The sequence below is a fragment of the Mercenaria mercenaria genome, chromosome 17, assembly GCF_021730395.1.
Source record: "Mercenaria mercenaria strain notata chromosome 17, MADL_Memer_1, whole genome shotgun sequence".
Taxonomy (NCBI): Eukaryota; Metazoa; Mollusca; class Bivalvia; order Venerida; family Veneridae; genus Mercenaria; species Mercenaria mercenaria.
Genome location: NC_069377.1, coordinates 20622776 through 20648891, shown reverse-complemented (window position 1 = coordinate 20648891; position 26116 = coordinate 20622776). Strand labels below are relative to the sequence as shown.

The following is a 26116-nucleotide window of genomic DNA, read 5'->3' as shown; positions in this document are numbered from 1 at the left end:
TTAGTTCCGGTTTTGTTTTATCAGTTGTAGCGTAACGTTATGAATTTTTGATAAAATAACGTGATTTGAATCGAGAAATGTACTATCAGGAACCAACAGGAACTGCCAAGGTATTAAATACTTATTCCGTTTTTTAAATAATAATAAATTACTACATAATTTTTCTACATATATGTAGTTCGTTATACGTCATTTACTGCACGAGAGTCATCTTACACCCCGGGGTGTAAGATGGATTTTTCCAGCACCGGTAAAGATACCGGAAATCCCCGTCTGGTATGCAAGAATGTAGATTCTTGCATACCAGACGGGGATTTCCGGTATTTTTACCTGTGCTAGAAAAATCCATCTTACACCCCGGGGTGTAAGATGACTCTCGTGCTTTAAATGACGTATTACGAACTACATATGTGTAGAAGATTTATGTAGTTATTTATATTTTATTTCGAAAAACGGAATAAAAATCCAATACCTTGACAGTTCCTCTTTGTTCCTGATAGTATATTTCTCGATTCAAAAGACGTTATTTTATCAAAAAATCATAACGTTACGCTGGAACTGATAAAACAAAACCGGAACTAAACATTGTTATTTGTCTTTGAAACGTCATGACGTCCTTCCTGTTTACGGACGTTGATTTCCCGCGCTTTGTTTAAATACGCTGCTATAAGAAATAGTTCTAAAAAGAAAGCCGTTCGACTGATTTTAGTTTTATTATTATATCTTCATATCGGTATGCAAGAAAAAGATTCTGTCACTGATAATAGGTGCAGATGGGAATATCCAGCTCTCGGGTAACTGTTTAGGCGGTAACTCGGTAGGAACCTCGTTACCGTCTAAACAGTTACCCTCGAGGCCGGAAATTCCCATCTGCACCTATAACCAGTGAAAGAATCTTATAATATTTGTTACGGACAATCTCAACGTCAAAACTTCGAACAGGAAGGTCTAATACGTATCATTTGTTCCAGCTTCGAAGGATCAAAATAATGGCGGATAAATCCGCGTCAAATTTGTTAGACTACCGTTATTACTATAAATACGTAACTTTCAAAAGGCAATATTTTTATAAATATAGATGTAGTTGTGGTTATGTGCTTTTAACAGGTTGATAACACCTGCTTGTTTTCCTGTTTGACTATTTCTGCATGTTTCTCCACTACAGTTACAAATTATTATTCTTTGTGCTTCTTAGATTATGTGTTTATCCTCCAATACCTTTTTTAGTTTTGTAACTTATTCTTGCTTGTTTTAGTGTTTGCTTGCCACCGTACGTATAGTAATCAAACATAATTCCAAATCTGAGAGGTTTATGCTAATCTGTTCTTCTCAAACCTGGTTTGAAGGGATACGCTTTCTTAGCTTTTTTTAGTCTGAAACACATTTGTGTCAGTTTTTCCCTTTCAGTTTCTTAACCTCATGTTCTTAAGTAGATAATTTTTAGGCCTCTGTTATGTTTCCTCTTATCAGGAAGGTCTAATACGTATCAGTTGTTCCAGCTCTTATGATGTCTTGCCGACTTTAAATAAAATTTATTGTATTGTATTGTATTGTATTGTATTGTATTGATAAGTTAGCGCATCGGAAAAAAAAAATTCTTTTCGTGGAAAGAACTTTTTTCTGAGAAAGGTCTCCTTTCGCTACTTAGGTATACGGCGCTTTGCGCAATTGATAAATCGTGAGTTTCTAAAAATGGATCGTAAACACCTGTCTGGCAAAGGAAAAGGAAATTTAAAAGGACAGAGAGCTCAAAAACAGAATGAAAAGTACAAAAAATTCATTGGTAATAGGTCAGAAGGTATGTAAGTTAATATTTTTCTGAATGGTTTGATGCTCACTTTTGTGTGTTTATTATAGAAGAAGTGCACCAGCAAAGAAGTATTTTTATGGCAGTGGCTACGATTACGGTACCGTAATCCTAGCCTCCGATTCTAGGATTACGGAAGTTCCGTATTCCTAGACACAGCTATGAGGATAGGCTAGGATTACGGAAGTACTTAAGAGGCATCAAATGTATGTTAGGACATGCATAAATGTTATTGTAAACTTACTTATTTCACTAAAAATATCGTGTTTATTTTTTCATGCCTACCCTATTATTTCGTGCTATTGATCAGCCATTTAGGGTTCGTATAATCTTAAAGAAACAGGCCAAATCAACATCCGTATATTATATATTAATATATATATTCACAGGAGTCTGAAATTCTATCAATAAGACCATAGAAGTCTATCTTTACAAAAAATACCCCCTATATATTAAATAAACAGCAGGAATGAAACGTCAAAAACCCAGGGTCCCCTGAAAATACGCACAGAACACAGGGTGATCGCAATTTAGCGAGCGTAGTTAAGAAATAACACTAAAATACACCTATCACACTCGACAGCATTCAAATCTGATACACTTTACAACAGTAATCAGACATTTTCTGAGGTTTTCTGAGCTTTTCAGCTGTCGCCGAAGCCATTCGCTGACGTCACAACAACAACAACAATTACAGCGCCGAGATAAAGATAAAATACTTGTTTTATTCCTTAAAATTTGTACATAGAGTAAATAAGTATTAGAATATTTATATGTTTACATCAGTCTATAATATCCCCTAGATTCCTTTTGCAATAAAAAGATAATTTACAAAATTTGATTGGGAAAACCCATAAAGGGAGGTTACTCTTTGGATAATCCATTTTACTATGCAGCGGAATATCGAAATTTCAGTAGTAAAATTTGATACAATGACTTTTTTTTATGAATAGAGCAATGTGAAAATGTGTGTTATGTAATTTGAAGGTAAGGCAGTACGGGAATTGCTACTTTCTAATTTTATCCCGGCGCTGTAATTGTTGTTATTGTTGTGACGTCAGCGAATGGCTTAGGCGACAGCTGAAAATCTCAGAAAACCTCAGAAAATGTCTGATTACTCTTGTAAAGTGTATCAGATTTGAATGCTGTCGAGTGTGGTAGGTGTATTTTAGTGTTATTTCTTAACTACGCTCGCTAAATTGCGATCACCCTGTGTTCCGTGCGTATTTTCAGGGGACCCTGGGTTTTTGACGTTTCATTCCTGGTGTTTATTTTATATATATAGGGCCTGGGGGTATTTTTTGTAAAGATAGACTTCTATGGTCTTATTGATAGAATTTCAGACTCCTGTGATATATTCTTAATAATAGCTCAAAAATATTAATTTTTTTAAATATTTATTCCTTAAAAGTTTATGATTTGATTTTGCCAATCACTTTAGATTTCCTCGCATATAGAATCGGGCGAAATCAACAACCGTATTCGTTTTAGTATTTCAAGTGAAAAAAGTAAGTTTACAACATCATTTATGCATGTCTTAACACATATATTTGATGCCTCTTAAATACTTCCGTAATCCTAGCCTATTCTCATAGGTGTGTCTAGGAATACGGAACTTCCGTAATCCTAGAATCGGAGGCTAGGATTACGGTACCGTAATCGTAGCCACTGCCTATTTTTATAGCTCTTTGGCGTCAGTTTACGGATAGGCAGTGGCAGTGCTGAATAAACATTAAAAAAGTAATCTCATTCGTTGAATATACGCACACATACTGACTAAAGATTGGGGTTACGTTTAAGGTAGTTCTGCAGGTTGTATTATCACGAAGCAACAATGTGAAATAGAATAATTCGGTGTGTAGTGATAGTACTACTAGTTTGCCCTATTCCTACGAATTCGTGGCTTTTAACTGTTAAATTTGCGCATGCGCGTTGCACATCTCGTCAGTCAATTTTTTTTTTTTTGTAATAGTGAAGCAAAAAAATTAACTCAGAACGTTGAACATCGAAAACAAACAAAAACATCGTTTTTATCAAGGTTTCTGACCTTTTACACCGTGACCTCCATTATCAGAATCACACAGATGCTTTCCTATCGATTTCGTGGCTGCAATTGGCTCGTCTATAAATAGCATCAAGGATTTCTCCATCCAAAAATATACCACGCAATAAAAAGTTTGAGATCCCTACTATTAATGGTGCAAATTTGGTAAATTCTAGGTTTGTTTCTTTCAGATAAATGATTTATTCAAATAGGTACTGTTATTTTCTTAAGCAGAAGGAAAACGATTTTTAAAGTTGCTTTAAATGTTTATAGATTCTAAACAAGCTTTAACAGTTTCAAGTAAGTATGAAACCAACACATTTACACTGTAGTACTTTACTATATATATATATGCATTTATTCTACACAGTAAAGGCACGGAAAAGTGCTGTGTCTCCTTACAATATGCACGTCAGTGCACAGAGTCAGATGCACCCAGATGACCACATTTGAGCTAATTGAGTTTTAATTGGTTTCCATATTTTAAGTGTAGCTCAACATTTTTCGTGAATTATAGATGATGCCGGGCAAAATTTAGTATCTGACTACCTTTTGTGACGTCATAAGATGGATGCTGTGTAGGATTTCTGTCAAACATATCGGAAAATATTGAAGATATTACTTATTATTGGGCGTATATTTCAATGAATATGGAAACTTATCAGCAACTTTACATGTATTAAATAATAAATACGTTAAATTACCTGTTTTTCTTCGTAGTTACTGTATGCGCGTTTCCGGAAAACTTGCATGGACTTCGGAGACGCGGATTGCTCGCACGAGCGATGTTTCTATAACTACGAAATCGATAGGAACCACGAAATTGATAGGAATAAGGCATACTATCACTACACACCGAATTATTCTATTTCTACATGTAGTAGCTAGGTTTATAGTTCGGAAGTGTCTAGTCGTCCGGTAATTGATTTCTTAATGGATAAGTAAAGATTTTATATAGTTTTAACTGTTATTTACTTTAGATATCAATACTTATCTGTTAACAAAATATTGTGTGAATACATACCAAAGTATATTTTTCTTCGTCTCGAATAGACTACTGATTTTTCAGCCGATAAAACAAATGTGTTGATATTATTCTATTTTTAGAAATGATTAAACATTGATCGCCGAACATGCATGTTATTTCTAACGACCTAAACTTTAATTGTTAAAAACACAAATTTATAAACATTTTTTGATGAATGGAAACCTTGTAAAACAAGCAATTATTCATTAATTGATTTTGACTGTTATGTCGAAATAAAATGGATTAATTATGAACGCTTTACTACTGTTTTTTTTCTAACAGTTTTGAACATCTCACTGCCGCTATTGAAATCAAATTTCATTTAAAACTTGTATTCATTAAAAATATTTGAATACTAAACATGTTAAAATATGAAAATTGTAAGTATTTCAAAACTGTTTTAATTTTGAAAATCCAGTGAAAAGGTTGTTAAAAGTTAAAAATTCCGATCCAGTAAAGATATCGTTTTGCAACAGATTTTAATAGTGACGTCACGGCGATCTCGCCATTATTGGTTTCGGCAAACTTTCTTTTTATCGGGTGAATAATGAAGTGAGACGATTAAAAATAAATCTTTAGTATGTATTCACACAAAATTGTTTGCAGAGAAGTATCTTCAGTAAATAACAGGTATAATTACTTATTCATTAGGAAAGATATTACCGGAAGGCTAGAAAATCGCCTGAGGATTTGCTAGCTGTCTGGTAGATTTGCTAGCTGATGGTTAGAACGCAGCTCAGCGTCCGGTGACCCGACAGCTAGACACTTCCTTATAGGTCACTATCAACAGCCTTGCTGTTGAGTTAACCCTTTAGGTCACAATATGGTAAATAGTTTTCCCTGTATACAGTCTAACCTGTACTGTACTAACGGTCACCTGCGATCAGCGGTCACCTCCGTTCAGCGGTCATTTTATGACGCCCCCGACGGATTTTCCTCTATTTTATCACTTTATTTAGCAGCCATCTCCTGTCCACGGCCAGTGGCAACCGAAATTGCCTCCCGACCGCCGTATTTGACCCCTTTCAGCGGCCATGTTTCTTCCAAAACTTATTATTTTTAGGCGATAATCGCCGAAGATACCCAATTTTTGAGAAACACGTGATTGTTTTATAAGTTTAACTTTTGCGTGACTTCACCAAAAGAACAACAAAATGACATGAGCTTCTCAATTAAAAGTGATAACCAAGGGTGTGATCCTCTTTTTGTTAGATCAAATGGCCAGTAATTATTGATATTTAACATTTTGGGTAATATTTTCCTGCTTCTGGGACAATATTTCGAATAGTCGAGCTTGGCTGTCTTACGGACAACTCTTGTTTAGATTTTTAAGACTCCTTTGAAAATTCACAAAAATGACACTTTCTCAAAAACCGTTATATATATATTGCTTTGAAAGCTTGTAGGATGGTTAAAACACTAATTTTACACCCCCACAGTGAATCCTGGCCCCTTAGTGACTTTGACCTAGAAGAAATTAATATTTTTTAGATTTGATTTTACTCCTTTGAAAATTCACAAAAATGACAATGTCTCAAAAAATCGTTACATATATTGTTTTGAAACCCTGAAGGATAGTTCAAAAACTAAATTTACACACCCATGGTGAGTTCTGGTCCCTTAGTGACTTTGACCTTAAAGAAATTAGCATTTTTAGCTTGTCTGATTTTTGCAAAATATCTACAAGTTTATATTGTCGTGACTCCTCGGCTGTCAGAATTCCAGAAGTTTCCATGGAATGTCTTTGAATTTCCATGGAAGTCCGGACCATAGAGTAATCGGACAAACTTTCCGAAGCTTGATATGGAATACTGCGGAAAACTGCAGAAAAATGTCCAGGGATTTCCGGAGAACTTTCCATGGACAATTTTCCGGAGTGATTCCACGGACGTCCGTGAATAATTTTCCGGAGTTATTCCGCAGTCGTCCAGGAAGTTCTGCTGACAGTATTATTCAATAGCAATAAATGTGATTTATAGACTTTTTTGCAGTACATGTATAGTGAGCAATAACACTTCAGTACAAGCAATATGATTTTATTGCAAGTGATCACCTTTGCAGTTTCAATCACTATATGATATATATGAACGAGGAAAATGAATCTTTGCCAGTTAAAAGTGACTGATTAGAATATTTTTTAAGCATATACATAGTTTCAAACAAAGATTAGTTACACTTAAGTAATGATGAAGTCATTCAAAGAAAGTACCTAAAGATATCTGTTTTCATATATGCATATTACATGTATTTATAAAATCTTTGTGAAGCCTTTGGTTATACTTTAGCATTCATTGTTTTATGCTATATAATGACTGATGTACAAATATACATGCATGTGTTAATTAGCATAATTACAAATGTATGTAGTGTTTCATTGGTCAATTATGTAAACAAACTTACTTGAGCAATTTCTAGTGTCCTCAATACTAACTTTGAACTGAATTACATCACATAATAAAGTTTCACTAATTTTTACACAATTTGTTAACATCAGACTTCCAGTTACACATTTTGAAAATTCCTCTGTAAGATCAGTTCATCTAATTGGCTGAGATTGATCACATGGTATTCCCAGTCTGATGCTAATTGTTTTCTGATGTGTTTAAAATCCCTTATTTATAGTTATTTTCCATTAGTTGACTGTGTAAGCCAAGAACCTTAACTCTGATATGCATTTTGTCAGAATTATGGCCCTTTTTATACTCAGAAAATTTTAGTTTCTTGGTTTAACTTAATTCTTTTCTTTAGGTCCACCTTTTCTCAAAGGCTATAATACTAGATACAGCTTTGAAACTTTGCACACTTGTTTTATCATCATTAGTTGACTGTGCAGGCCAAGAACGATAACTCTGTTATGCATTTTGTTAGAATTATAGCCCTTTTGCACTTAGAAAATTTGAGTTTCATGGTTTTGTTTAGGTCCACCTTTTCTCAAAAGCTATAAGAGGTACTGAGTTTTAAACTTTACACTCTTGTTTATCATCATTAGTTGACTATATAGGCCAAGAACCATAACTCTGATATGCAATTTGTCAAAATTATGGCCCTTTTTGTACTTAGAAAACCTGAACTATAACTATTTTCTTACAATATTGTCCAGCACTTGCAGACGAGCAATGGCACCTGTAGGTGGTGCTCTTGTTAGTTTCTTTTTTGACACCTTTGAAAATTCACAAAAATGACTCAAAAACTGTTACATATATTGCTTTGAAGCATTGTAGGATGGTTCAAAAACTCATTTTACACCCCCATGGTTCATGTGTGCTTAATTTTTCACAATACGCCAATTTTATTCAATTGAAGTCCTTACATTTCTGTTACTATTTTGAATTATTTTTCATTAAAAACTATCTATTGTCAAAATGAATCTTAAGTATGATTGTACATTTGTAGCGCTGACTGATTAAACAGGTAATTTATATCCTCTATAACCCCTGTTATATTCTGTTTGATTCTTGATTATTGATGTTGTGTATTTATTACAGGACAGGGCTTTGCTGACAAAAGAAAGAGAAAGATACAATATGAATACATGAAAATGATGAAAAAGGAGAAACTGAAAGAAAAACTTCAACAAGCGACAGCTGCACGTCAGTCAAAACTTAACACAAGTAGTAAAAATCAAAATGTTGGCAAAACAATACATCTTGAGGAAAGACGAGGTATAGGGTATACTGTTGGACATCTGTCCAAGCCAGGCCCAGGAAATAGAGGGTCTGCAGGAAGTCCATCTAAAGAGCCAGGTACCAGAAAGAAAAAACCTGATAAAAATGATATAGAGCAGCAGGACTCGAGACCAAATCCTGAAAAAAAGTTTAAAGGAAACCCCAAAGAAAGGCATCAAAATATGTTTAGGTTGGTTTTATGAACTACTAGCTTAGCAGAATTATTTATATCAGAATCTTTTACATGCATAATTTAAAGATAATGAACAAAAAAAAACCAAAATCCACCCGATGCAATTATGGTTTCCACCAGAATAAAGGTGAAGCCAATTGTTTTCATGGATGTGTAATGCAACTTGCTGCCAAGTTTTGAGGCCCAAACCTTTTTTCTGACAGTTTATCAATAACAAATTATATCTCCCTGTATTTGGGGGAGATATCTTGTCCTGTCTGTCTATCACAAAGTGCCCCACATTTACATTATATTGACATAAAGAAACAGTTGTCCACTTTTTGTGCTGAAGTGACAATATGACTCTACAGTGACAGGAAGTGGGGACATCAGTGTCCTATAGACACCCATCTGCTGCCAGAAATACATCATACCTACCGTCCCATTTATATCAAACATCAAAGTCATAAGAGTTAGGGCAGATATCTAATATTTTAGGGTCATGTAACCAAAAGGACAAGGTCACTGGGGTCCAGTATATTGTAGTTTTTTAACAAGCTTTTATATTTCTCCATATCTTCTTAACTACTGTCCTTATGATTATCAATATAAGGGTCAACCTTAGTCTTTTGTTTCAAGGGTCAGGAACCTCAAAAGGCAAAGTCACTATGGTGAGATACTTTTTGATAGTGTTGGTTAAAGTAACTTAGAGTTCTATGGCACTCTTCTCTATTTGACATATAATATTCCTTTAGTGTTATTTCTAGAGCGACGCAGCGGGGCGCCCCACCCTGCCCGTTTTTACTGCCGCAACGCTGCCCTTAAAATGTGCGCTCTTGCCTTTGATCTTCTGCTAAATCCCGCCAATTTCCCTGTTGACATGCCTCGACATTTTTTGATCAGCAAATTACGTCACGGCGAGTGCACACAGGTAATGACAATCAATGAAGTGTTAAAACTAATTGATAGAGTATGGATCCTGTGAAATGTCAAAAAGGCGTGCGTAAGCGGCCAGCTGATTACCGAGCACGTGAAAAGTGCCCTAGATTTCTTTGTGCAAAATTTAAATTAGACCGTTGTTTAGTATAATAACAAGTCAATCTGACTAAATTACTGGATCTTCTAAACGAAGATCTGAGAACGACCCATTCACATTCGTCTTCTGTATATTTTGGATTTCCAATATTGCTATTTTCATTTTTACAAATCTATTTTGATTTGAACCAATCAGACAACTTGTTCGAATGTCAAAGAGTAAGAAAAATTTGCAGTCAATCCATGGCTCAAACCCGGGACCTCTCGCTTACAGAGCAAGTGCCCTACCGACTGATAAATTGTAGATATCAAAAACCAAGGCTTTTTAAAGCTTGCAGAATGTTGTAAGTTAGCTTTTGATTGGCTAGCGGAAGGGTCGTCAGAACGAGGCTATCAATAGCTCGTTGTCAGATCCTATGCGTAGCGTAATAGGATATGTACTTTAGTCAGATTGAATAACAAGTATAATATCAATGCAGTTTGATTCTACTGTAATTTAAACTAGAAAATGCACAAATTTTAATGAATATCGAAAGTAAAAGTAAATTAAGAATGTCCGTTCACAACTTAACACAAGTCTTATTACTCCCGATATCGTATGCAACAACAGCAATTTTTCCATATTTCCTTTAAAAAAGCTGACAGTCGGGGTATTTTTTATGATGAGAAACATTAAAATTTGAGGAACTATCTCTGGTTTACCCTAGTGGGTCATGTAAAGTGAGTAAAAACTACTTTCAGACAACATTCCGAAAGTGTACCAGTATCCGGATAGTATATTTTGGATATGCGTTTTAGTAAACTTTAACCTGACTGTGATTAGTATTAATGAAATATTGATGAAAGACCTGATCAATACAACATGACTTTTGATAATTATTAATTTACAATGTGACCTGAAACAGACCTTTAACTATGTTGTTTACAACATGATCTTGGTTTCAAGATTAAGCTTATATTAAGGCCCTCTACTATTTCATATTCATATGAATAAGTTGACATTCTTGGTGAAATTTTTTAAGAGAAAGGCTTGAATGGTTTAACCTAAACTACAAAGTAAGTAAAAAGCCTTTGTAAACTTTGTTACTGGTTTTGGGAAGATTTACCACTTTATTCTGTGACATTAAATCTTTTAACTGTGCAATAAAGATAAATGGAATACATATTAACTATAGACATCTAGAAATGCAACTACTTCTATGGTAATTTTCACGTCTAAAAGAGCACCCTGCCCCTTTCGGACAGCACCCTGCTCCTTTTTTGCAGCACCCTGCCCTTTTTGAGCTCTAGAAATAACACTATTCCTTAGTCCTGGTATCAATCACATCCCTACTTCTGACCCCTAGGGCCCTACTCCACTTTCTCTCCCCCCTCCCCTTCTGTGCATCCTTCCTAGTTCCTACCTATTACACCCCATGCCCCTCACCTACCCCACCTTCAGAAAACGAGCTGTCCGTAAGACAGCGTGCTCAACTTTTCTCAGTACTTATTATTATTATTTTTATACCAGATTTATATGATTTACTTGACTCGGAATTTAAGTTTTGATGCACTTTCACTCAACAGTATCTCTGTTTGCCAATGAATTTGATTCAGACCTGAAATAGTTGTTCCACATCATCACTCACATCATTTGGCACAAGGGCAAAAACTTTTGCAACAGTATTTCATGAATTATGTCACCTTTTTACTTAGAACTTTAAGTTGATTTTGGTGCACTTTCACTGTATCTCTGGTTTATAAATTTGATTCAGACTTAAAACAAGTTTTCCACTAATTCTTTGTCCTAATCATAAGCGTAAATATTTTATGAATTATGTCCCCTTTTTAGCTCACCAGAGCACGAAGTGCTCAAGGTGAGCAATTGCGACTGGTCATTGTCCGGCGTCGTGCATCGTCCGTCAACATTTGCCTTGTTAACACTCTAGAGGCCACATTTGTGACCCAATCTTTATTAACTTGGCCAGAATGTTTGTCTTGATGATCTCTAGGTCAAGTTCGAAACTGGGTCATGTGGGGTAAAAAACTAGGTCAGTAGGCCAGATCAAAGGAGAGTCTTGTTGACACCCTAGTGTCCACAGTTTATGTTTGAAACTCATGAGAATTGGTCAGCGTGTTTTTCTTTATGACCTCTAGGTCAGGTTCGAATCTGGGTCATGTGGGGTCAAAAACTAGGTCACCCTGTCAAATCAAAGGAAAAAGGTTTTAACACTCTAGAGACCACAGTTGTAACCCAATCTTTATGAAACTTGGTCAGATTGTTTGTCTTGATGATCTCTAGGTCAACTTTGAAACTGGGTCATGTGGGTTCAAAACTTAGGTCAGTAGGCCAGTTCAACTCTGGTGAGCAATATAGGGCCATCCTGGCCCTCTTGTTACTTAGAATTTCAGTTCAATTTTGATGCTTTTTCACCACATCTCTGTAGTTACTAAATGGATTTGATTCAATCTTAAAATGATTGTTCCACATCATCATCCACAACATATGACAAAATAAGACACAATGTACATAATTCTAGCACCAATATGTAATTGAATCCCCCGCCGTGGCGGAGGGATTTTAGGAATGGTCTGCGTCCGTCCTTCCGTCCGTCCTTACGTCCGTAACAAAATCGTGTCCAGTCCATATCTCCTTAACCCCTTGAAGGATTTTCATGAAACTTGGGTCAAATGATCACCTCATCAAGACGATGTGCAGAACCCATGAGTCAGCCTTGTCGGTTCAAGGTCAAGGTCACAACTCAAGGTCAAAGGTTTGAGCCTGCCATTTTGTGTCCGCTCTATATCTCCTAAACCCCTTGAAGGAATTTTATAAAACTTGGGTCAAATGATCACCTCATCAAGACGATGTGCAGAACCCATGAGTCAGTCATGCCGGCTCAAGGTCAAGGTCACAACTCAAGGTCAAAGGTTTGAGCCTTCCATTTTGTGTCCGCTCTATATCTCTTTAACCCCTTGAAGGAATTTTATAAAACTTGGGTCAAATGATCACCTCATCAAGACGATGTGCAGAACCCATGAGTCAGTCATGCCGGCTCAAGGTCAAGGTCACAACTTTCGGTCAAAGGTTTGAACCTTCCATTTTGTGTCCGCTCTATATCTCCTAAACCCCTTGAAGGATTTTCATCAAACTTGGGTCAAACGATCACCTCATCAAGGCGATGTGCAGAACTTATGAGTCAGCCATGTCGGCTCAAGGTCAAGGTCACAACTGAAGGTCAAAGGTTTGAGCTCTGTATCTCCTAAACCCCTTGAAGGAATTTTATAAAACTTGGGTCAAATGATTACCTCATCAGAACGATGTGAAGAAATTATGAGTCAACCATGCCAGCTCAAGGTCAAGGTCACAACTAAGGGTCGAAGGTTTGAGCCTTCCATTTGGTGTCCACTCTGTATCTCCTTAACCCCTTGAACAATTTTCATCAAACTTGGGTCAAATGATCACCTCATCAAGAACTCATGAGTCAGCCATGTCAACTCAAGGTCAAGGTCACAACTGAAGGTTAAAGGTTTCAGCTCTGTATCTCCTAAACCCCTTGAAGGATTTTCATGAAACTTTGGTCAAATGATCACCTCATCAAGACGTTGTGCAGAATTCATGAGTCAGCCATGTCAGTTCAAGGCCAAGGTCACAGCTAAAATCAAAGGTTTTACCCTTTCACTATCCATAGCAGTGGCGGGGGATTTAGCTGTCTTTCAGACAATGTTAATAATGAATTTGTCCCCATTTTACTTTGAATTTCAGGTTCAAGTCGTGATGCACATTAATAGATTTTAATAAATTTTACTCAAACTTAAAATAGTTATCCCACATAATATTAGCCACATGATATGACACTGGTGACTTTTGAAGACAATTTCCATGAGTTGTGTTCCTTTTATACTTATTTAATGTTTTGATACACTTTACATCTATCTCCGTTATTTCTATTAACTAAATACTTTTGTCACAGACTTAAACTCTTGTCCAATGTCACCATCCATGTAAGAGTCATGAAACACTACAGTGACAGCTCCAGCTTCCTCAGGTGTGCCCAATTTCACTATCCTGCATCAAAATAGTCGAGCATGCTGTCTCCAGTGTAGCTCTTGTTACGGCTCCATTGACATTACTTTCGGATGAACCCCCATATCTTATATTGATTCCTAGTATTCCTCATAGCCACCCTCTATGACCCCAACCACACAAGACCCTGCAGGTTTTTTTAGCTCACCTGAGCCAAAGTCTCATGGTGAGCTATTGTGACCGCTCAATGTCCGTCGTGCTTCGTCCGGCGTCCGTCCGTCAACATTTCCTAAAATCTTCTTCATGAAAACAACTGGGCAGAATTACACCAAACTTCACAGGAATGATCCTTGGGTGGCCCCCTTTCAAAATTGTTCAAAGAATTGAATTCCATGCAGAACTCTGGTTGCCATGGCAACTGAAAGGAAAAACTTTAAAAATCTTCTTGTCTAAAACCACAGGGCCTAGGGCTTTGATATCTGGTGTGTAGCATCATCTAGTGGTCCTCTACCAAAATTGTTCAAACTATCCCCCTAGGGTCAAATATGGCCCCGCCCCGGGGTTCACATGGTTTATATAGACTTATATAGGGAAAACTTTGAAAATCTTCTTGTACAAAACCACATGGCCTAGGGCTTTGATATTTGGTATGTAGCATCATCTAGTGGTCCTCAACCAAGATTGTTCAAATTATTCCCCTAGGGTCAAATATGGCCCCGTCCTGGGAGTCACATGGTTTATATAGACTTATATAGGGAAAACTTTGAAAATCTTCTTGTACAAAACCACATGGCCTAGGGCTTTGATATTTGGTATGTAGCATCATCTAGTGGTCCTCTACCAAGATTGTTCAAATTATCCCCCTAGGGTCAAATATGGCCCCGCCCCGGGGTCACATGGTTTATATAGAGTTATATAGGGAAAACTTTGAAAATCTTCTTGTACAAAACCACATGGCCTAGGGCTTTGATATTTGGTATGTAGCATCATCTAGTGGTCTTCTACCAAGATTATTCAAATTATTCCCCTAGGGTCAAATATGGCCCCGCCCCGGGGGTCACATGGTTTATATAGTGTTATATATGGGAAAACTTTGAAAATCTTCTTTTACAAAACCACATGGCCTAGGGCTTTGATATTTGGTATGTAGCATCATCTTGTGGTCCTCTACCAAGATTGTTCAAATTATCCCCCTAGGGTCAAATATGGCCCCGCCCTGGGGGTCGCAAGTTTTACATAGACTTATATAGGAAAAAAAGTTTAAAAATCTTCTTATCTGAAACCACAACTCTTAGACCTTTGATATTTGGTTTGTAGCATTGTCTTATGGTCCTCAACCAAAATTGTTCAAATTGTACCCCTGGGGTGAAAATAGGCCCTGCCCTGGGGGTCCCAAGTTTTATATAGACTTATATAGGAAAAAGCTTTAAAAATCTTCTTGTCAGAAACCATATGACCTATAAGCTTTTGATATTTGGTATGATGCATTGTCGTGTAGTCCTCTACCAAAATTGTTCAAATTATGCCACTGGGGTTAAAAGAGGCCCCGCTCTGGGGTCACTTAGTTCTTGTGTGAGTTATATAGGAAAAATACTTAAAAAAATCATCTGATTCTATTTCCAAGACTACCGGTATTTAATTATAATTACCTGATGACCCCAAGTAATATGGTGTCACTTGATTGTGACCTTGACCTACTGACCTACTTTCTTGTTTTTTAAGATACAACCTTGAAATATTGATGACTTACACAGTTTTGCACACAAATCGTAAAACTGAATTTCATTGACCATGAATGTGACCTACTGACTTTCTTAATATTTTATCATCAGTTTGACATTTGAAACATAATTATGTAGCTCATATTACTCAGGTGAGCGATTCAGGGTCATCATGACCCTCTTGTTTTCCTTTTATAATAGGGGCCATTAAGCGGCCCCTTCCCCACAGAAAATTTCTTGTAAATCAGTTTAAAGCAGTTTTCCCCCAAAAATTGACTTTACATCAGGTTTTTTATTCCCTTAGTTGCCCAAATACCGAGCTATTTTTTCCCCAAATCACAGACCTGGGCCCCTTCCCGCTTGGTAAAAAAAACCCTGCCCTGCTACCCTGACCACCTTCAAATTTCTCACACTTTTATTAGCTCACCTGTCACATAGTGACAAGGTGAGCTTTTGTGTTCTGCACCCTTCGTCCTTCGTGCGTCAACAATATCTCGTCTGCACGATAGTGGTTTCATTTATGATTTTATTTTAACCAAACTTGCACACAACTTGTATCACCATAAGATCTCGGTTCCTTTCTTGAACTGGCCAGATCCCATTATGGGTTCCAGAGTTGTGGCCCCTGAAAGGGCCAGAATTATCTATTTTGACCTTGTCTGCACAATAGCAGCTTCATAAATTATGATTTTATTTTAACCAAACTTGCACACAACTTGTATCACCATAAGATCTTGGTTCCTTTCTTGAACTGGCCAGATTCCATTATGGGTTCCAGAGTTATTATCCCTGAAAGGGCCAGAATTAGCTATTTTGACCTTGTCTGCACAATAGCAGCTTCATTTATGATTTGATTTTAACCAAACTTGCACACAACTTGTATCACCACAAGCTCTTGGTTCCTTTCTTGAACTGGCCAGATTCCCTTATGGGTTCCAGAGTTATGGCCCCTTAAAGGTCCAAAATTTGCTATTTTGGCTTTTGCAGCCATATAGATTATTATTATTATTATTATCACCCGACGAAAGTCACACCCCTCCCCCTCCCAATTTCCCTCCGACTTTCGTCGGGGGATATAGTTTTGGCGTTGTCCGTCCGCCTTTCCGTCCGGAGCCATATCTAGGAAATGGTTGGGAATATTTATTTAAAACTTCATATACATGTTCACCACTATGAGTTCTTGCGGCCGGTCAAGTTTCAGTCAGATTGCCCAAGTAACACCAGAGTTATGGCCCTTAGAAGTTTCTAGTGTTAACTATATAGGGTACTATAAATATGGCAATTTCTGCATCATAACTTTTGATACTAGGAAATGGTTGGGAATATTTATTTAAAACTTCATATACATGTTCACCACTATGAGTTCTTGCGGCCTGTCAAGTTTCAGTCAGATTGCCCAAGTAACACCAGAGTTATGGCCCTTAGAAGTTTCTAGTGTTAACTATATAGGGTACTATAAATATGGCAATTTCTGCATCATAACTTTTGATATATTTGACCTAGAACTATGAAACTTAAACAGAATACTAATCCCCAATGATAATGTGATTCCCGCCGAAACGCGAGGACGAGTCTAAGTCATGATAACTGATGAAATAACCATTCATAATGCTTGCACATTACTTGACAAGCAAATATTAGTATTTCTTTCATTTTAAATATCCACTAAGTGTATGGCAACATAGCTCAGTTGGGTAAAATGCAGACAATAATTGGGTGTAAGCAGATCGTTTTGTGGGTTCGAATCCTGAGGGGTTTTTTTCCAGAATTTTTTGTTGTTTTTCCTATTCGTTTTCGTATTCGTTTTCATTTTTGCTTCCGTATTTTTGTTTCTTTCTTTGATGGTTTGTTGTCGAGCACGCTTGCGGTGAGCTGAAACGGTCGCCACTTTCGGTATATGTGCGTGCGTGCGTCCGTCCGATTTTGTCCGGATCATAACTTTGACATGCATAGACCAATCTTGTTTATATTTCGTATTAATGTTTAACTCAATGAGAAGGCGTGTCATGTGCAAACCCATGTTTCTATCTCAAAGGTCAAATTGAAGTCTGTCCGGAGCATTTCTCCTTCATACATAGGATTTTGATGTAACTTGGCATGAATGTTCACCATTATAAGACGGAGTGTCATGCGTAAGAAGCAGGTCCAAGGTCAAGGTCACACCTAGAGGTCAAAGGTGCTGGTGGGCTCGACATTCTGCCCGTGGGCATACTTGTATTTGTATATATGTCTTTATATAACACAATGGTATGTTCATTATTTGCATTAATCAATATCATCTTTGTTATATAATAAACTATTCTGATCTGCCATGTCGCCTTTAGATACCTCTCTGTCGTGTTGTCACAGAGCTCATGAAGGAATCTTAATTTTTATGCAAAAGTGAAATAAAAATTTAAAAAATAAGTAAATGTCGATGCTGAGTTTCGAACCCACACGGCAAAGGATCTGTTGAACATGGACTGTATGCTTTACCACTGAGCTAATTCGTAACTGGTATAAAATCTAGAAATATTTAGATTGTAACATGTTAGGAAAATGTTGAATTCCCTATGTTCCATTTTAATCTATTTATAGTCATGTTTGTAAATATCAAGTTATCGTTGGGGCATAGTACATAATGTTGTTGTGTACACACAATTTCCTTTGGATTTATGAGTAAATTAAGAGTTATTGCCCTTTAACTCATTAATACCTGCAGCCTTATCGCCACTTAATTACTGGCATCAATTTTCCGATACATTCCTGAGCCGCTTATCAATTTATCTGCTTTGTATGCCTGTGGATTTTCACTGATAATCAATAATCGATAAGATCTAGGTATCCTTTGATCAATATTAGGGACAAACATCTGTTTATAACAGATGAATAAAACTGAAATTTTAACATCTGATACTACAATTTATGATCTATACAATAATTTTAAATTTACTATTATTTTAATTTGCAAAATTGTTTCACAGGTCTACTGAAGTAACACGAATATGGAAAACTGCAATATTCAAGAAAGATTTGACATAGAAAAACAGCCATTATTTGATTATTTTATATTTATTCAAATATCATTTATTGCTAAACTTTGAAGCAAATGACATTATAAAAGAACAGAATTATGCTTTATTTAATAAAATTAAAAATACTGTATCAAAAAGAAAAACTGCAGTATAATAGAATGAGAAGATAAAACAGGCAATACCTAGAAATAACTTTGTAGTTTCGATATTTAGTGATGAGTATATTGAAAATACATGCTTAAATAATAAATATTTTGATTATTTCGATCGCTTCCGGGTTTTATAAATCTTTAGTGTAAAATATTTCATTGGTTGACTTTGACAGCAGTCCAATCGTTAGTACTCCTACAAACGTAAAATCACGTCACGCGGCATACAGTACTATCAGGCAGATAGCGTATTTATGCGATCCTCGGCATACACGCCTGTTATCTTTTGACGGATAAATACGACATGCGGTACTCGATAAGAGTTACAATGAACGCATAAATGCGATCTGTGTCCTTAATGAGTTAATTGTCTGATAACAATGTACATAACAAACTTACCATTTGGTAGAATTTCATTAAATTTCTTTCATTCTTTTCCATGAAAATTTATTGTAAACATGTGAAGTTGTGTACCCACACCTGGTCACCCCCTTACCTTGATCACACCCCTCCCCCTCCCAATTTCCCCCCCCCCCCCCCCCCCCCCCCAAAAAAAAAAAGAATCAAATAAAAAAAATCATTCCTTATTTTAGTTTTTTTAAACAAACTTCATATACATGTTCACCACTATGAGGTTATGGGGCCCATCCAGTTTCGGACAGATTGCCCAAGTAACGCCAGAGTTATGGCCCATAGAAGTTTCTAGTGTTAACTATATAGGGTAGTATAGATATGGCAATTTCTGCATCATAACTTTTGATATATTTGACCTTGAACTATGAAACTTTAACAGAATTTAGAGCACTATAATGTGGTTGTGCACAAACAATTTCATATGGATTTCTTTTGTAACTTCAGAGTTATTGCCCTTTAATTGTCTAAAAATCCACATATTTGTACATAACAAACTTACCATTTGACAGAATTTCATTAAATTTCTTTCATTCTTTTCTGTGAACATCTATTATAAACATGTAAAGTTGCGCACCCACACCTGGTCACCCACTTGCCTTGGTCACACCCCCCCCCCCCCCCCCCCCCCCCCCCCAAAAAAAAAAAAAAAAACAAGAGGGCCAAGATGGCCCTAGGTCGCTCACCTAAGAAACACTCCATAACAGTGTAAAACATGTTTGACCTAGTGATTTCAAGGAAACAAATATTCTGACCAATTTTCATTAAGATTGGACCAAAAAATTGGTCTCTTGCGATAAAACAAGCATTTTCTTAGATATGACCTAGTTTTTGACCCTAGATGACCCATGTTCAAACTCGACCTAGATTTTATCAAGGCAATCATTCTGACCAAAATTCATGAAGATCAACTGAAAAATACAGCCTCTATCACATACGAAGTTTTTCTTTGATTGACCAAGGACCTAGTTTTTGACCTCAGATGACCCATATTCAATCGACCTAGATTTCATTAAGGCAATCAACCTGACCAAATTTCATAAAAATCAATTGAAAAAAAACAGCCCTCTATTGCATACACAAGTTTTTCTTTAATTTGAACCTAGTGACCTAGTTTTTGACCTTAGATAACCCATATTCAAAATCGACCTAGATTTCATCAAGACAACATTCTGACCAAATTTCATACAGATCAATTGAAAAATACATCCTCTTTTGGGCATACACAATGTTTTTCTTCGATTTGACCTAGTGACCTAGTTTTGATCCGAGATGACCCAGTTTCGAACACGGCCTAGTTTTTAAACAAGGTAATCATTCGGGCTAAATTCATGAAGATCAGTTGAAAAAACAGCCTCTACTGCATACACAAGGTTTTCTTTGATTGACCTAGTGACCTATTTTTTGACCCCAGATGACCTATTTTCGAAATTGGTCTAAATTTCATCAAGGTAATCATTCTGACCAAAAATCATGAAGATTAATTGAAAAATACAGCCTCTATCGCATACACAAGGTTTTACGTAAATATGACTAGTGACCTAGTTTGACCCCAGATGCCCCTATTTTCGAAACTCGGCCTAGATTTCATCAAGGAATCTTTCTAAACCAAAATTCATGAAGATCAATTGAAAAATACCGCCTCATCGCATACACAAGGTTTTCTTTGATTTGACCTAGTGACCTAGTTTTGACCGAGATGACCCATTTCGAACTCGGCCTAGATTTCATCAAGGCAATCATTCTGACCAAAATTCATGAAGATCAATTGAAAAATACAGCCTCTATCGCATACACAAGGTTTTTTTTTTATTTGACCTACTGACCTAGTTTTTGATCCGAGATGACCCATTTTCGAACTCGGCCTAGATTTCATAAAGGGTTATCATTCGACCAATATTCATGAAGAAGAATTGAAAATACAGCCTCTATCGCATACACAAGGTTTTTCTTTGATTTGACCTAGTGACCTAGTTTTTGACCCGAGATGCCCCATTTTCGAACTCGGCTTAGATTTCATCAAGGTTATCATTCTGACCAATATTCATGAAGATTAATTAAAAAATACCGCCTCTATCGCATACAACAAGGTTTTCTTTATTTGACCTAGTGACCTAGTTTTTGATCCGAGATGACCCATTTTCGACTCGGCCTAGTTTTCATCAAAGTATCATTCTGACCAAATTCATGAAGATTAAATGAAAAATACACCCTCTATCGCATACACAAGGTTTTTTTTGGTTTTGACCTAGTGACCTAGTTTTTGACCCGAGATGACCCTTTTTCGAACTCGGCCTAGATTCATCAAGGTTATCATTCTGACCAATATTCATGAAGATTAATTGAAAAATACAGCCTCTATCGCATACACAACTAAATTTTGACAGACACGGACGACAGACGACAGACGACACGACAGACGACGGACGCCGGACATCGAGCGATCGAAAAACTCACCTGAGCATTGCTCGGGTGACTAAAAAAAAAATTCATTTCTTATTTAGATTTTTTTCAAACCCTTTCCAATGATTATTTATCAACATTCAAGTACCATTCTCCCACCTCACTCCTCCACCCAGTCATGCCCACCACTGATCATGCATCCTCTGCCTCCCCCAACCCCACCCCCCCACTTCCCCCTTTTTACCATTTTTTTTTCATTTCATTTTCCATCAATATTTATAATCAACATGTGAAATTTTGTTTCCCCCCTCCCTTTTCCCCCGCACCCCCACCCCCTAAAAAATTAAATATATACATAAAATATATTCCATTCCTTCTTTTTTTTAAATGTTCAAACCTCAACAGTTAATTGTGACTGCACAAACCTTGCCCTCAGCCATGGTTCAAGAATCTTCCCTGTGTTTTTTTAAGGACTCTGTTCTTTTAAGTTCAAAATGTACATGTTAAACAGCAACACCTGGTGCCAAACCACTCAAAGACAATTTTCCTTCCAGTTAAACTTCAAGCTCCCCATTCAATTAACTTTCATTTAATTTTAAAAGCTAAGCTATTACAGTAAGCATATCCCATTCAAAATAAATTCTTTAGCAGGATCAAAGTATCATACATTTATTATGTTTTCTTTAATTAAACATTTGTTTTCTGTTAAATTGTTTTGACTAATGAAATTATTTGCATCTTATTAACATCCTTAACTTTTTGCCGGATATATTTTTTTTGCCATTCCTCACCACAAACCCTTTCGGCAGGGGATACCAATTCATCGAATTTGCTTGTTATACCAGATTTATATAGCGCCCTTTTCATGATCAATTTCACGTTCAAAGGTGCTTTACATAGTTTAAATGCAGCCACACAGGGCGCATAATTCATCCTCTACCAGTACGACAACAGAGCGATCTGACCAAGAGGACAGAGTGAGACAAAGCCCCCATGACAAGAGATCAAAATCAGATACAGGCTTGTCCGGCAACTTAGCCTAGCTCGTTGAAATAGACAGCCTGGTTCTTTAACGTGCCCAGTGGGATAGCACTGATACACGCAAAAGGGTTGCCTGGGCAGTCTTTACCAGTACACCTCTAGTTAAGTGGAAACACTGAAAACGGTTTTCTGAAAATTCCCGAGTAGCTGCCGGGGATCGAAAAAACCCCCACCTCAGGATTGAAAGGCCAGTATGCAAACCACTGAGCTATCCGTCCACCTATATAGAGACTTCCGTTATGGTTTGATTTGATACAAACTTCCAAAATATCTTCAACAACAATAAATCTTGGATTCCATGACGAATCTGTCAGATCCAATCGTATGTTCCAGAGTTATTTTATGTCTGGTTGTAACCTCTCCTGATTGTAATCAAAATGGATTTATATCAGTAAGTCCTTATAGGACTTATCTGAAATTTCATTATTGTCATTAGTTGGACTGAGACATGTCAAATTACCTCCCTTTATTTCATATCCGTAACTAATGAAGATACTGATCTGAAATTTCATTTATGTCAACAGATGGACTTGGACAATCAGTGAAGATACATTATTGACTGAATTTATGACAAATCACCTCCCTCTATTTTTTTTTATCTAAATGAATACACCTTAGCAGCTTTTTAATGAGATGGTTTGAAACGTTATTTAGGGCTTCCATGGGGAAGAAATAGTCTTGTTAGATAACTCTGATTGAACATTATCGATATAATACTTTACTAATATTTTTTGTATAGGCTTTGGGACCTGTATCTTCTACATGCATATGCCAATGCATGATTACCTCCCCTGATTTTAATAAAAATGGATTTATCTTGGTAAATATTTATAGAACTCATTTGAAATTTCATTATTGTCTTTAGTTGGACTGAGGCAATCAGGGTAGATAGCTATGGACTGATTTTATGTCAAATTACCTCCCTTTGTTTCAAATTAAAATGGGTGTATCTCAGTAACCAATGAAGATACTGATTTGAAATGTCATTTATGCCATCAGATGGACTCGGACAATCAGGGTAGATAACTTTTAACTAAATTTATGACAAATTACCTCCCTTTATTTTATGTAAATGAATATACCTCAGCAGCATCTAATGAGATTGGTTTTAAATGTTATTTAAGTCTTCCAGGGTAAGGAATAGTCATGCTAGTACAAAAATGCAGCATTTGAGCCAAGACCCTCCAACTTGATATGAAGATTGACTATTATAGACTAGTACGTTACCCATAGGTCAAAAGGGACTGTTACAAGAAAATAATTATCCTGATGATATTTAAAGTGTATGCCTAAGTGATCTATGTCAAAACTTGATCTTATCATTAAGAGCAATGGTACTCAGGTGAGCAATACAGGGCCATCGTGGCCCTCTTGTCTAGTTTCCTAGATTGCTAGATTCCCTCATACCCCCACACCTACATCCCCTCCCCCTTTCCCTGCACACACAATAGAAATACCTTTCCTTTTACATCTTTGACACTTATTTCTATCTTACATTAATATTTTGGTTACTTTGATTAAGATCCATCCAACAGTTCATGAGAAGAAATCATTTAAAGGTATTTCTAATTTTATCTAGCACTTAAGGAGTACTGTGAAATCATTAATATTCGTGGGAGACTAATTTTCGTGGATTTCGTTGTTGAGTCAATCCACGAAATTTAATCACAAACGAACAAGTAAAATTCCCATTCATTTTATGTTCAAAAGTTGAAATCCATGAATTCATATCCCCACAAAATTGTCGTTTGGACCAAAACCATGAAATTTCATGCCCACAAAATTAAATGGTTTTACAGTTAAGTAGATGACCCCTATTGTTTTTGGGGTCACTCGATCAAAGGTCAACATCACAGGGGCTTGCACAAGGAAAACCATTTCCAATCAATAGCTTGAGAACCACTTGACCAAGAATGTTGAAATTTCATGGGATGATTTGACATGCCAAGTAGATGATCCCTATTGCATTTTAGTCACTAATCTAACCATGAGTGTCACTGACTTTTGCTCCTGTCCCTGATTGACTTCTTGCCTATTACTACTATGCTTTGAGGGAGACATGCACTTTTCTACAAAAGCATCTTCTAGTTACAATTGTAAGTGATAGTTTATCTTGAATGTATTTTCCAGGAAAGGTGGTAAGGTAGGAATGGAAGGAACAACCAGATTCTCTAAAGCTGCAGGGGAATATCAACAGAGAAAAGAGAAGAAATTAGAGAAACAGCAGGTATCGTGAAATAGTAATGCTTACATCAGTTATTATCACATGATTGCTAAATCCTTCATGATTGATGGACTGATAGCCTCTGGTACACGGACACAGACAATCAATTTTCATGTAAAGAGAGAAATTCCAGTATGAGAGGACTGTCTTCCTCTCCCATGAGATTTGCAGGATGAGAGGACTGTTTTCCTATCAGGTTTGGTGTGGTCAGTGATATTCAAGGGTGAGAGGACTGTTTTCCTATCAGGTTTGGTGTGGTCAGTGATATTCCAGGATGAGAGGACTGTTTTCCTATCAGGTTAGGTGTGGTCAGTGATATTCCAGGGTGAGAGGACTGTTTTCCTATCAGGTTTGGTGTAATCAGTGATATTCAAGGGTGAGAGGACTGTTTTCCTATCAGGTTTGGTGTGGTCAGTGATATTCAAGGGTGAGAGGACTGTTTTCCTATCAGGTTTGGTGTGGTCAGTGATATTCCAGGCTGAGAGGACTGTTTTCTTGTCTGGTTTAGTGTGGTAAGTGAGATCAAAAGGTGAGAGGACTGTTTTCCTGTAGGGTTTGGTGTGGTAAGTGAGAACAAAAGGTGAGAGGACTGTTTTCCTGTAGGGTTTTGTGTGATAAGTGAGATCAAAAGGCGAGAGGACTGTTTTCCTGTAGGGTTTTGTGTGATAAGTGAGATCAAAAGGTGAGAGGACTGTTTTCCTGTAGGGTTTGGTGTGATAAGTGAGGGCAAAGGGTGAGAGGATTTCTCTTTATGTATGCATATTACATGCATTGCTTAAAAGTCATTTAGCCTTTATTTCAGTTTGATGTGAGGTTAAAGTTGGTAGTTAGTTTTGAAGGAGTTGTACGAGGTTTACCAGCTTCAGTTAATTCGCTGTACAGCAGTGATAAATATTGCATTTCTGAGGGAGTGATATAAAAATGTTCATCTTGAAGACAGAAAGTATATGTTTTGCCCATTTACTCTCCTTAATGGCTGTCATATATACTTATTATATAACATGGTATAATAAAGTAAACTATGTTCTTTGTAGTAAAGAATTACTGATTGCAGATACGAAAGAAAGTGCATTTAGAAATTCAAAACAGTGCTTTTATGCACGAGGTATTTAATAACTGGGAAATATGCTATAATACTGGGGAATTCACATTGAGCATTTACATGTAATATAAAACAACTATAAATTTGAGAATTTGAATATGATTTCTCCTTTCAGGAATACTTGAAGAGTAGGGAGAGGCGTGAGGAGGCAATGGGAGATTATCAGAAGCGAAAACAAGAGACATTTAAAAAGATATGTAAGAAAACACACAAAGGACAACCAATAATGAAAAACCAAATTGAATATTTACTGCAGAAAATTGAAAGACAAGTAAACAATAGATAACAGCAAAAA

General features: G+C 36.6%; 1 protein-coding gene across 1 annotated transcript; it reads left to right on the top strand.

Annotated features, from left to right (window-relative positions):
• Window positions 1-1639: 1639 nt before the first annotated feature.
• LOC123536665 (thyroid transcription factor 1-associated protein 26-like) lies at window positions 1640-26116 on the top strand. Its single transcript, XM_045320010.2, has 4 exons — window positions 1640-1798; window positions 8364-8733; window positions 24626-24722; window positions 25937-26116. Exons 1-4 carry the CDS (start codon window positions 1693-1695, stop codon window positions 26105-26107), a joined length of 744 nt encoding a protein of 247 aa, XP_045175945.2. The 5' UTR covers window positions 1640-1692; the 3' UTR covers window positions 26108-26116.